General features: G+C 34.5%; 1 protein-coding gene across 1 annotated transcript; it reads right to left on the bottom strand.

Moving 5' to 3' along the window:
- Positions 1-1523: 1523 nt before the first annotated feature.
- Positions 1524-9924, bottom strand: LOC111810225 (methionine S-methyltransferase-like). The gene is made up of 12 exons (XM_023696866.1): positions 9583-9924; positions 8494-8687; positions 8064-8270; positions 7729-7824; positions 6714-6902; positions 6450-6638; positions 6128-6364; positions 4772-4906; positions 4292-4609; positions 3924-4103; positions 2493-3464; positions 1524-1967 (listed from the first exon to the last, which is right to left on the bottom strand). The coding sequence occupies exons 1-12, from the start codon at positions 9818-9820 to the stop codon at positions 1665-1667; spliced, it is 3258 nt and encodes a 1085-aa protein (XP_023552634.1). The 5' UTR covers positions 9821-9924; the 3' UTR covers positions 1524-1664.
- Positions 9925-13112: the final 3188 nt, after the last annotated feature.

The raw sequence follows: 13112 nt of genomic DNA, 5'->3' as shown, positions 1-13112 counted from the left end.
AAAAAAAAAAAAAAAAAAAAAAAAAAAAAAAAAAAAAAAAAAAAAAAAACACTTTACTCTAATTAATTGAATTTTAAGGAATTCAAAGTTTTTTTTAGAAACCTACGAAAGTTTAAGATTCAGACAATTTTGAAAGTTTACTAACAAATTAGAAATAAACCTTAGAATTTAGATATTAAATTTATAATTTAACAAAAAAAAAAGAAAAAAAAAAAAGAACAAATGTTGAAGAAATTCCTCTCTCCTCTATCCCTTCTAAGTCTATCTATTCTGTCTTTTCAAATAGAAGGAAAAGAAAGCGTGAGGGAGCATTTCTCCTTTCTTTTTCTTCTTTTCTCGATTATTACTTTAAAAAAAGCAGTTATTCAGTTAAATATATGTTTTTGTAATCTTGTATAACTGTTCAAGATATACCATGTTGAATTGTTGATGCTCAAATGAACATACTTGGTAGGATAGGAGAGAGAAGAAGACAAACCATAGATTGAGAGAACAATTTCACAGACATTTGGTAGTAGAATATGTCGCATTTGAAGTATTCTCTAATTAGGTTTAGAAGGAAGAAGCATTTGAAGTTAGATGTACCCGAGTTTGATTGTAGTACCTTCCATCATCCTCACCTTCACTTCCTGTAACCACCCAGATCCACTGCTACCAGATATTGTCCTCTTTGGGCTTTTCTTTTCGAGCTTCTCCTCAAGACTTCTCAAGACTTTAAAACGCCTAGGGGAAAGTTTCCACACCCTTATAAATTGTGGTTTGTTCTCCTCCCCAACCAATGTGGGACATCACAATCCACCCCCCTTCGGAGCTCAACGTCCTCGCTGACACTCTTTCCTTCATCCAATCATGTGAAACCGCCCCCAAATCCACCCTCTTTGGGGCCAGTGTCCTTACTGGCACACCACCTCGTGTCTAACCCCCTTCGGAGTACAGTAAGAAGGCTGGCACATCGTCCGATGTCTGGCTCTGATACCATTTGTAACGACCCAGATCCACCGTTAACAGATATTGTCCTCTTTGGGCTTTCCCTCAAAGTTTTAAAACACGTCTCCTGGGGGAAAGTTTCCACACCCTTATAAATGATGGTTTGTTCTCCTCCGCAGCCAATAGCCAATGTAGAACATCACACTTAATTTATTCCTCATAAAATTGAAGGATCGCATTTTTAAGCTCACTCAAAACTTTACTACAACAAACGCACACATATATGCAACAATTGCGTTAATCCCACCCAAATCTGTGTATTTCTTTCACAATTTTTTCATGGTACTACTCTTTTGGGAGGAATCAACTCAATCTCTCTTATATATTGATTTTCTTTCTCACTCAAAATTAACGGATTAAAATGATAGATACACCTACGACAGACTTAAATCGAGTGAAGTAAATGTATCTATATCTACACTACCACTTGTCCATGCAAAATGACTCATACCAGAGAAAGTAGAATTTTAAAAATTTGAAGACGCTTAAACAAATGGCATACATTATTAGAGAACAATAAAAGATGCTACGATAGTTCTAGTAGTGAAATAAGAAGGGGCCTTTCATTGATATATGGAAAGACTTAAGCACAAATAACTGTCGTTTTTAGTGTCATAATCAACTCAAAGAACGGTCAACATGCAAAAGGAAACATGAAAGTGCAATAGAAAGAGCACTTACGAGGAGGAGCAGGCAATTCTTTTGAACTCAGCAAAACAATCGAGAGCCTTCTGAAATTCACTTTCCTCCAATGCTATTGTGAACCGACAGTATCCAGGAATTCCTGTCCATGAGCTGCTGTTAATGCACAAACCAGTGGCCTTAAGAATGGCTTCTCTGATATTTGAATGGTCGAGCTTTGCTTCATAATCAACCGCGTTCTTCAGTCTGATTGTCTTGTTCATATAAAGAGATGGCTTGGCCACCATGGAGACACCAGCATGGGGCTCCAGCACATCCCATCCAGAGTTCTCAAGTGCCTGTACCAGTGGGGGTGAGAAAATAGTGTTAGAAACTTAACGAGGCAACAATGAGAGCTTTTATTCAGCACCCAAACAAGCCCAAGGAGCACACACGCACCAAAATCTTTCAACCAAACTATTTTGATTATGTTTGCTTCAATCAATTATCTCGAATAAAATTATGCAACAAGTTACTTTTTTGTTATAGTACTCAGTAGTTTGCAGGAGAAGACAAAGTGAGCTCGCTCACGCATTCATTCATTCTAATATTGCAAACCAAACCCGCATAAAAAGCGTACAATTAGTCCATGGAAACCATATAACAGAAATGCATAATGCTACTGAATTCTGAGATAAGTTTAAACGGAAATTGACATAATGACTAATATATAAAAATTAAAAAGGCATACGTGACATTTTTTTACAAAACCATTCAAGTAAATTGACGTGATAGTTTATGTGTAAGAATAAACTATGCAAATGATTTCAACGTTGAGATGAAATGAATGGCAACATCGATATTAGCCGAAAATTTACGATTACCTCTTTCAGACGCTTGGATCTAGTTCTCAGGTCCATAATCTGTCTGGTTACAGCATCCCACATGTCTCCTGATTTCTGCTCTCTTAATCCTAGCAACTTCTTTATAGCATATTTCACTGTGCTATGAGGTCTAGTTAACCCTGAGAAGCTATGGAACAAGTCAATCAAAGGCGGTTGGTTCAAAACCAGAAAACCAAATTTGAGGGCACCCGTTAGCGTCATCGGTGACAATCCTCCAAGCAGGCATACAGAAAATGATGGACTGCTAGATGGGCAAAGCCTCGATAAAACTCTTTCCAGATTCCAGCCACCCCAACCCTCATAATCAAATTCCAATCCTGAAAATGAAGTATCAATGATAACCCTAGCCCCAAATTTAGCACAAGTAGTCAACAAATTCTCTATTTCTTTCTGGTCATAAAGCAGACCAGTTGGGTTAATTGTTGGTCCAGATATGTACACCCATGGGTTCTTCACATTATTGAGTACTTGATTAAGTGCATCCTCTGTTAGCTTGAATCTATCGCCAGATTTGGTAGGTATATTTACGATTTTTGCCTTCAAAAACTTGGCACTGTAAACATAGTTTCCATTAGTCCCAACTGGAAAACACAGTGTTCCACCTTCTTGGATGCAACAGAGAACCATCTTATTAAACAATGTCAATGCGCTGTCAGCATATGTAAAGTCTGTGTTGCTTTCAGTAGGGAATCCATAATTGCTTTTGACAAATTGCTTGATGCTAGTGGTGACATCTATTTCTGACTCTGACATGTTCTGTCTTGAAAAGCTTTCAAAGATAGCAGCTTTGACTGGAATTGGTGTAGGCAAGAAGTTCTGATCAACATCCATGTGAATCAGGGACGAATTCTCAGTCTGGTTAATCGACAACTCAGCATTATTGATTACTGAGATGGCAGAACTGGAAAACCCAATTATGTCTGTTGAACTTGCACTTCTGTCACATTCTCTCTAAGGACATGAACGATGAATCAATTAAATGTAAAGCAAACAATAAAAGTTTTTAAATTGAAGTAAACGAGAGAAAAGAGAAAAAGAACATCAGTGTTTAACAGTTATGCGTTCTCCTATGTCAAATAGCCAATATGTGGCGGATTGATGCCTTTCATTTTCCAACTTGGATGTGACATGCAGCATGGGAAGCAAACATACAAAATTCCTGCTGTCATACTCGAACGTTTTTTTAAGAGATGTCTGCCAAATTTTAAATGCAAGCGTATCCCAAGACACAATACACAACCCACACAACATATTGCACAGGAACATGGATGACTTTGTGCTGTAATGCAGAAAAGCTAGTTAAACTTAAAAATTACTTGGTAAAGCAGATTGATATAATTTTCCGTGTTGTTAGACCTGCATCACACGACGAAGATATTCACTAGGAAAAGAAAAAAAATGTTTATATACCTGTGCAGGTAGATGACGGTCTGCTAGCTGAAAAGCAAGTAGCTCATGAAAAAGACAGCCATAATAATATTGATTTATGGGCGCGGTGTTCCCTTCTAACAATTCGACAGTCTTGGACAAGGCCTTAAAAATGGCTTCTTCTTCAGAAATAACAAAAGCCACTTCTAAATCCTTGTATACCTGGAAAGTGTTTTGACTACTCATTAAGCAGATAAGTACATGACAAAGTAATATGATTACTTTTCTCAAGATATCATATCAAGCAGCTCTCCGATTTGATTACATTTACATAAAAAAAATGTAAGCCCCTCTCGTGATAACTTGATTGAAAGAAACAACTGATACCTGCAAGTTAAGAAATGAAGTACCTGATTTTTCACCAGGCCGCACACAATAGCTGCATGAGAAGGAAGAGACTTTGCTGCTAGATACTTTAGGACTCCATTGGAACTTGGAAGACTGGATAGTTCAAAATGGTCAGATATATCTAAGAAAAGACGGGAACCTATTTCTCTCGTAACATCCAAAAGGTGCACAAAAGCTGAGCTAGTAACAGCTTCAAAATGAGCCATCCCAGTCACCACCACTTGAGGTTTCAGCATCTTTATCAATTCGATCATTAAATCCGACTGGCTTGGGGCCTCAATAACAGTAATTACATCATCTGCTGCACGATCAATTCCTGTCTGCAAAGCATGAATACAAATTATCCCAGGCCTATCGCATTGCTAACTCATGCTCTTTGAGTTTTAATAAATATATATTGAGAACTGAACCTAAAAAACAAATTGATTATATTTAAGAAAAAAGAGATTGAAGTGCATAATTGTGTATGAAGATGCACTTACCTCAATATTGAGCGAAGTTAACCATTGCCTCGGGAGGTGCCGGGTTAGATGCTCATCCACAATGGCAAGTCGAGGGGAGAACAAGCGAAGAGCATTCTCAATTGCCACAGCCCTTGAAGGAAAGACCACAACATTCTTTACAAGAAATGGCAACAGACTAGTCAGAGAAGCAATTTTGTGTACGCACCCTCATAACCAAACAAACATTATGTAGCAGTTATCTAGATGGAAAAACTATGTATTTATATGTGTTAAGCACAAATAAGGAGATACATGGTGTTTGTACGCATCTCTTGATGAGCAGAACTACAAATTGGAAGATTAAAATAGAGTTGAACACATATATCTAGATGTAATAGCAACATAAGAAAACGTAAAGAAGAATTCGTGCAACACAAAGGTTGAGTAACATAATTGCAGTTTGAAGGGTGGTGTCATCCGCTCAACACTTCTATGCTGTCAATACTTGGTAATTTCAAGTATCACACATTATAAAGACCATTGCCTAAGAAAGCATTGTTCACCATCTATTCCTTACCTTAAATAACCAAAAGAAGACAAATGCTTATAGATTTTACATCGGCTCTTTGATTCCCTAATCTGATTTCAGTTATATGGTACGGGAAGAACACAGAAATATGAAATCCAATTCATTAGACTCTTTAGTATATCATATGTTTGAACAATGCAAGTGTGTGGTTAAGGGAAAAAAAAAGAGAACAAAAAACTAGGTTAAATTATAAATCTGTCCATGTGGATTAGAGAAAGTTAAAATTTAGTCTCTAAGGATTTAAAGTTAGATTTCATTCTTATGGTTTGATAAAACCTCATAAATAGTCTCTCTGCAGCTTGATAAAATCCTCATGAACTATTTATGAGGATTTTATCAGATCGTAGAGATTATTTCAAACCTTTAAATTATAAGGACTAAACTCAAGCTTTCTTCAAACCATAGGGACCAAATTTATAATTTTTACCAAAAAAGTACATATAAACTCAGAATAAAACTCAACATTTTATCTGATTTTTCATAAATGACCGGTATCTCTAACCGTTGTTTAATAGGCATGCATTAGTCTAATAAGTCAATTTATTTTATTACATAATGATCAAATTTTGTAAGATACTTTTACTTCTAAGAGAATTAATGCAAAATATCAAACAAGATAGTCTTCAAGCTTAAAACTACTATATTTGGCTATTTATTTATTTACTACTATTATTGCATAAGAATACTCAATAATATTGATATATGGAGATGACTCAAGAAGTAATCATGATAATTCCATCGCTCATAAGAATAAATGATAATATAAGTTAGAACTTCAAAAGTGGATAATTAGTAGGTCATCTTACTCCAGCAGTGAGCGGTACTTTGTGGTATGTTTTCATAAACCCAGCAATAAGGTTTCGAAAACGCAAGCTCCCAGCGGGGGGCTCATATGGAAAAGATGCACTTTCTTTCAATATGCTGGCAAGATAAGCTAGGAATGGAATCTTCTCATCAGCAACGGAATCATCTTGAAATGATAAATCTAATGAACTGCTGATTTCTTGGAATCCACTCTTAAGAAAATCAAATATTGTCTTAACCTGTCGGTCCATTAAGATTTTATATTTAATATTCGTTCCATATCCTCAGATATTCTATTTTAAAAACCAGGTCAGTGTACTGAACCTGGTTTGGCTGACGGAGTTGGCAGCTATAAACTGATAGTGCATGAGAGATGCGACCACCAGCCTCCCCATAAGCCCATGCTGTTCGAGCACAAATAGGCTGATCCCCTGCAAGTCCCATAAAAAACTCAAAGCGATGTGGACTATTTTTCTCAATTTCAACCAAGGCAGAGATGTCAGTGTCGGCAGCCTGTAAATACAATGTGTGAACATAAACTCTATATGAATAGATAAATTTATCTCATTTGAAAAAAGATTTACTTGCCTGAAGAATTTTTGTCTGCCAAAGCCTGGTAATGCGGAAGCCACGTCGTTCAAATAAGCGCTTGCAAACACCTTGTCCAGGACGACCTCCCATATTGAAGATCATAATCCCCATCGGTTTGATAACACTTATTCCTTCCTCTACTGCCCTTGCGATCAGACCTAATCCAAACTGATCTTCAACAAAACCCTGCATTACAAGATAGTACAAGTGAGAAACAATAGACCCTATCGAACAATGTTCATCATCCAAAGAAACTTAACACATCAACGTGACAGGATGATAAATGTAACTAGAATATGGATGGAACAAGATTATATGAAAATGCAAGGATGTGAGTAAATAATGGTGATTAAATGAGCAAATCTGGTTCCCATTGGCCCCGTTCCAATTAAAGCAGGGTTCCAAATGATAATGAAAACGGAAATCATGGAATGCAAGTTATTCTTGAGGATTTTGGAATGATGAAGAATGGTTACTGTACAACAGGATAAACGTGTTGAATTTAAGCCATAAAGATCCAAAAGTTCTTCCATTCTTCCTTAACAAATCACCACTATTATGTTTTAGTTCTGGGAAACAAAAAAAAAAGGTAGAAATGAGAATAAGTTTTCTTTATTAAAACAAATAACCTTTTAGATTCTTGTCTAGAGCTTTGTTAGATATCCAAACACAAAAATTATATGAAAACACCAAAGATAACAATATTGCAATATTTAGAGAAATTACAATATAACAAGAATTTGAGGTACTTGCACCCTCCCTTTTGAGACCTCTACCAAACCTTAATTCACTCGCCACAAAGTAATGCCTCCATTAATCACTTCCCACTCTCTATTTATAACCACTCTCGCAAACTAGTTTCCTGACTAATTACTAATATTCCCTTATAATATCCCTAATCGCATTCATAGGCAGAAAATAAATATGTGATGCTGCACTTGAGGTCTAATCTTTTCATAAGATGACTACGAACTATGTCAACTAAGACTAGATTATCTTTTTTCTTAATTACCTGAAGTGCACAATAGTTACTCAACGAGTACAAAAATTCCTCACTTGCATTTTCTGTAATCATCTTGGACATAGCATCTGGATTTGGGTTAAGAATCTGCAAGAGGCAACCAATTGTNTTTTTTTTTTTTTTTTTTTTTTTGTAGGAAACATACACCATTAATTGATATACTGGAATGAGATACAAAGAAGTTTCTATAACTTAATAATTACAAAAGCCATCTCCATTGGGTCCAAATTATAGTTTATAGTTCCATGATCAATCCTGTAAATTTCCACTAAATTTTAAATTTGAACAACACTAGCATCACTTTAAGTTAGATAAAGAGGTTGTACCTGAGGAATGCATCCAACAATTCGCTCAAGTTGGATGTCATTGTCTCTACAATAGGCCAGCAGATCAGATTCGTAGAACTCTACTCTATCCAAAAGGGTTTTCTTCTCACCATCCAAAATGGGCTGACCCTTCTCATCCAATGCATTTAAATATAGATTAATCCAAGAAATCTTTACTGCTCGCGGGTTGATATCAAGGCCATAGACCTACAAAAGTTAACTCGAGACATGAATTTCAAATACCAAAATTTTGTATCAACCACACCACGTTGATGTATGAATCTCGGCAGGAAGCAGTGGCTTGTAGCTACAAATGTGTACTCTTTTCTTGTCATCGTACGGACAGGAAAGCATACAAGGAAACGAAATGTTCAAACAGAAAATTTTACCCTTCCCCTTAGAAGTGGTAAACAATGGAAAGAAGACAAACCTTCAAAGGTAACCATTTCTCAGCAATGGCGATGGATATCCACCCATTTCCACAACCAAGTTCCGCCACCGTTCGATCTTTAAAGATGGAGTCTGGATGTCTATTCAATCCCTCAAAAAAAGTAAATGACCAGTCTTCTGGGACAAAAATGCTAGGGATTACCATTGACGTCAATTTCTTCCTCCCCCGGTAACCTGAGGCTTCCCATAAAACGGTTTAAAGGCATATTTTTTTCAAACTAATGTGGCAAGACGAAACAAAAAATGCAGGCAATTGGAACTATAAACTTGGAAGGAATAAAACCAGCCACCGTCTCGAATATTGACTAAAAGATATCCATATGCTCATTGCGCTGATAATTATATTGAGAAGAATATATGATCAAACTCCTAAAAAATGAGGTACAGGAATAGGTACGGTGACAAACAATGAAAAAAACGACTGATTTCAGAAATTTAATAACGAACTGCCGCAGACCGATCACGTTAGCCACTGTTTATGTAATGACTAAGTATGCTAGCGGGAACAAGCGGAGTATGTTTTGACCATTCAGTAGCAACAGGGATGGAGAATTCAAACCGTTGCCATATAAACTTGGCAGATGCTATCATAGTTCGGGAATAATTTCCATGTCATTAGACTTCGGTGCTTGGTTGCATCCGAAGTAGGCAAACCCGCAGTTCAAATGATAAATAAAATGAAACATAGAAGAAATCTTCGAATTGAATCTGTAGCGTACTGCTTCTTATCCAGAACATTAAAATAATAATAATAATAAGTAAAATTATCACAATCTCTTAGAACTAGGAATATTCTATAATAATCGAGATTGTAAGAAGGAGAAAAAAAAAAAAAAAGAAACAGAAATCTTCTTCAGCAGGCACAATTCATATACTCGACTACTTAATTCATCCACGGCAGCAAAACAAACGCACTAGCGTCCCGATTCTCACATTGCCATCAGTTTCAATGAAAACACGAACACATGCAATCACAGACCAAACCATAAAGAAAACAGCGTTCCAAATGCAACTACACGCAAACATTAGTCCAAAACAACAAAAAAGACTACGAGTCAGAGTGGAGGACCTTCGTATTGGTCAAGAAAGATATCCTCGATCCGGAAATGGTAGGTGGAGAAGCACCGGTCACAATCATCCTTAGTAGCAAAACGCCTCTGAACATCGGCAAGGAAAACACGAGCTCGGACTCTGGTAGCGGGATCCTCAAGCCGGTCGAGAACGGAACGGAGCGCGGCGTAGGCAACATCACCGGACTGCTGACAACGGCTTAAGAAATCATCAACGGAGTCCAACACCGACGCCATTGGATTGAGGAAGAAGCAGAGAATCGGAGAGAGAGAGAAGCAGACTATGGGAGAGACAATGAAAGGGAACAAATAATAACGGAGAAACGGGGCTGTTTGTTATTGTTCCCGGGTCATCATCAATCTTGTAGAGATCCTTCGCCTTGGACTCAGTTTTTTTTTTTTTTTAATAAAAAATAAAAATAAAATATTTTAATTAAATTATGAAAATATATTTTTCTCTTTTTAATAAATTATTATCCTAAACTTTTAATTTCATCAAATTTCATCTAAATTTAAATAATTAATACAATATCAACCTTCAATTTTACAAATATTACAATTTTATCCTTAAATAAAATAATAATAAGAGCTAAATTTTATTAAATGACTTAAATTTATATAAAATTTAATATTATTGGAATTTGTGAATTTATGATTTTTTTTATTATTATTGAAATTAGTAATTGAATTGGCAAAAATAAAATAAATGGTAATTTTGAACTAATTATAATGAAATTTAATACATAAAAAAATAAGTAAAAATGAACTTTTTAATTTTTAATTTTAAATTTTTTTGAAATTCCACTAAATCTCTTTTTTCCTCTTCTTAATTTTTTTTTATTTTTTTATTTTTTTTATTATTTTCACTCTCACATGGCCAATGGGCTTATTTTATTTTATTTATCCCACTTGTGCAAATTTTAATATTTAATTTTAGTGTTGTAAAAGAAAATATTTAATAATAATACTTTGGATAAATTATGGATTTCAATTATGACTTATGAGTGTAACTGGTCCCTGCTTTGAGTTTTCTTTATATTTAATTTTTCATTAATATTAAATAAATAAATAAAATATTTAAATTAAAAAAAAATTCAAAATTCCTATTATTAATACATTCATATAATTAAATCTCATGGATAATATTTTTTTAAACAAAATTAGCATATGAAAGTTATTTATATATATATATATATATATATATATTAATATATATATATATATATATATATATATATATATATTTTATATATCATTTAATTAGTCCATGTGTGAAAATAATAACATTTATGAATAAGCATGTGGCACGATATATGAGTTTGGTATAATGTTAGATTGATATTATTATTATTATAAGCAAGTATTTGCCACTGAGTTTCATATGATGTGACGTTGATATTATTATTATTGAAAACAACGTGACGCTGAAATCTAATTTGATTATTAATTTTAATAACTAAAATAGATAAAATGGAGTAAATTAACGTGTAGAAAACGAAAAATGTCGATTGATTAAAAACGATTACATTAGTTTGGTCATGCTTAAAAATATAGCGAACGAGGGTGACTAAAAAATTGAGTTGACTTCAGTTAGTTGACTTAATGATATAAGAGTCCAATAAAGCTTAATCCAACGAGTATCTTTGCTTATTGGGTCCTATTCGATTAAATAGTCAAACACGTCAAAGTTGAAAGATTCAACTTCTTACGAGTCAATATTCAATACTGTTATTGACATTATTGTCTGTGGTGAATTATAACAATAATTTCAACTAAACTAAAGGTTTAAATGAATAATTTTCAAAATATATTTTTAACAAATTCAAAAGATAATAATTTAAATAATTTTCAAGAAATTATTGGCGTGCAAGTTTTGTGGTTGACTTTATTTTGTGAGATTCTACATTGGTTAGAGAAGAGAACTAAACATTTAGTGTGAAAATCTCTACTGGAGAAACATTTTAAAACCTTGAACAGAGGTCCAAGAAAAGCTTAAACAGGATAATATCTTAAGTAATATGCCAACGAAGACCTTGACCTCCATTTTTACAAGGGTGTAGGGCTGGTACAATCATCAAAACGCTAAATTAATAAAAATACTCATAAAGTCCTTACTTTCGGTAAATTTGTTCTTTTTTAATTTAAATTTTTTTAACAATATGTTTAAACTTAAAAAAAAAAATATACACTTAAACTTTAATTTAAAATATTCTGATGTCAAAAATACTCTTAAATTATAAAATTAAAAAAAAAATATATATCGCTAATAATGCAACAACCCAGATCCCGCTAGCAGATATTGTCCTCTTTGGGCTTTTCCCTCTCACGCTTTCCCCTCAAGGCTTTAAAACGCGTCTGCTAGGGGAAGGTTTCCACACCCTTATAAATGGTGATTTGTTCAATACTGTAACAACCGAGATCCCGCTAGCAGATATTGTCCTGTTTGGGCTTTTCCCTCTCAGGCTTTCCCCTCAACGCTTTAAAAGCAGTCTGCTAGGGGAAGGTTTTCACACCCTTATAAATGGTGATTTGTTCTCCTCCCCAACCAATGTGTGACATCACAATCCACCCCCCCCTTCGCTGCCCAGCGTCCTCGCTGGCACTCTTTCCTTCCTCCAATCGATGTGGGACCACCTCCAAATCCACCCCCTTTGGGATCCAGCGTCCTTAGTGGCACACCGCCTCGTGTCTACCCCCTTCGGGGAAGAGCGAGAAGGCTGACACATCGTTCGGTGTCTGGCTCTGATACCATTTGTAACGACCCAGATCCACCGCTAGCAGATATTGTCCTTTTTAGGCTTTCCCTTTCGAACTTCCCCTCAAGTACTCTTAAACTCTTTTTAAAACTTTAAAATATTATTATTATCATATACATAATTTATAACAAATTATTTAAATTAATAATTAAATTATTTTTACTTCATATATACTATTAATATTAAGTTATATATATTATTAATATGAATATTAATAGATTATATATTTTTTATATTTTATAACGATATCGGAATATTCGGTTTAGGGATATATAGACCAACCCATCTAATTAATTTGTCAAATAAGTCAAACAATTAAATTAAATTAAATTAAATGGTCTTTAAAAAAAATAAACAAAAAGGTCTCTTAAAATAATTATATCACCACCTACCCACCGGCCTTTGTTTACGTCGGCCTATCATAGTGGAAATTATTTAAATGCCCCGCTTTATTTTTATTTATTTTTAAGAAAATAAAAAAAAATGTGTTCAAAATAATAATGTGATCGACCACCCAGCCGCCTTTGTTGGCTTTATTTAAATATGTCTATTTTTGGTATTTAATTAAAATATGTTTTTGGTTGGCACTATTGAAATTTTAGTGTATCTAGTGTAATAGACTATGACGTTTCCCACATGTACGTACGGGCACGTTAAATTTTCAGCTTTGATATCTCGACTACTGTATTAAAATTTTAGAAGTGAGTGTGAGATGTAGATCACACCCGAAATCGAAATTGACGTAAAATAACAAGTTCCACGGAACCTAATCG

This window comes from Cucurbita pepo, chromosome LG14, assembly GCF_002806865.2.
Source record: "Cucurbita pepo subsp. pepo cultivar mu-cu-16 chromosome LG14, ASM280686v2, whole genome shotgun sequence".
NCBI classification, from domain to species: Eukaryota; Viridiplantae; Streptophyta; class Magnoliopsida; order Cucurbitales; family Cucurbitaceae; genus Cucurbita; species Cucurbita pepo.
Note: the sequence above shows the minus strand (reverse complement) of the source record. Positions and strands in the feature narration are given on the sequence as shown.

Bases quoted from the DNA above. Each gene is read 5' to 3' on its own strand.
- LOC111810225 (XM_023696866.1), bottom strand. From the start codon at position 9,820: ATGGCGTCGGTGTTGGACTCCGTTGATGATTTCTTAAGCCGTTGTCAG. The intron at 6,365-6,449 runs GTTCAGTACACT...ATGGACCGACAG, and splicing joins AACTCCGTCAGCCAAACCAG to GTTAAGACAATATTTGATTT. The intron at 4,907-6,127 runs GTAAGATGACCT...TTTCTTGTAAAG, and splicing joins AAGTACCGCTCACTGCTGGA to AATGTTGTGGTCTTTCCTTC.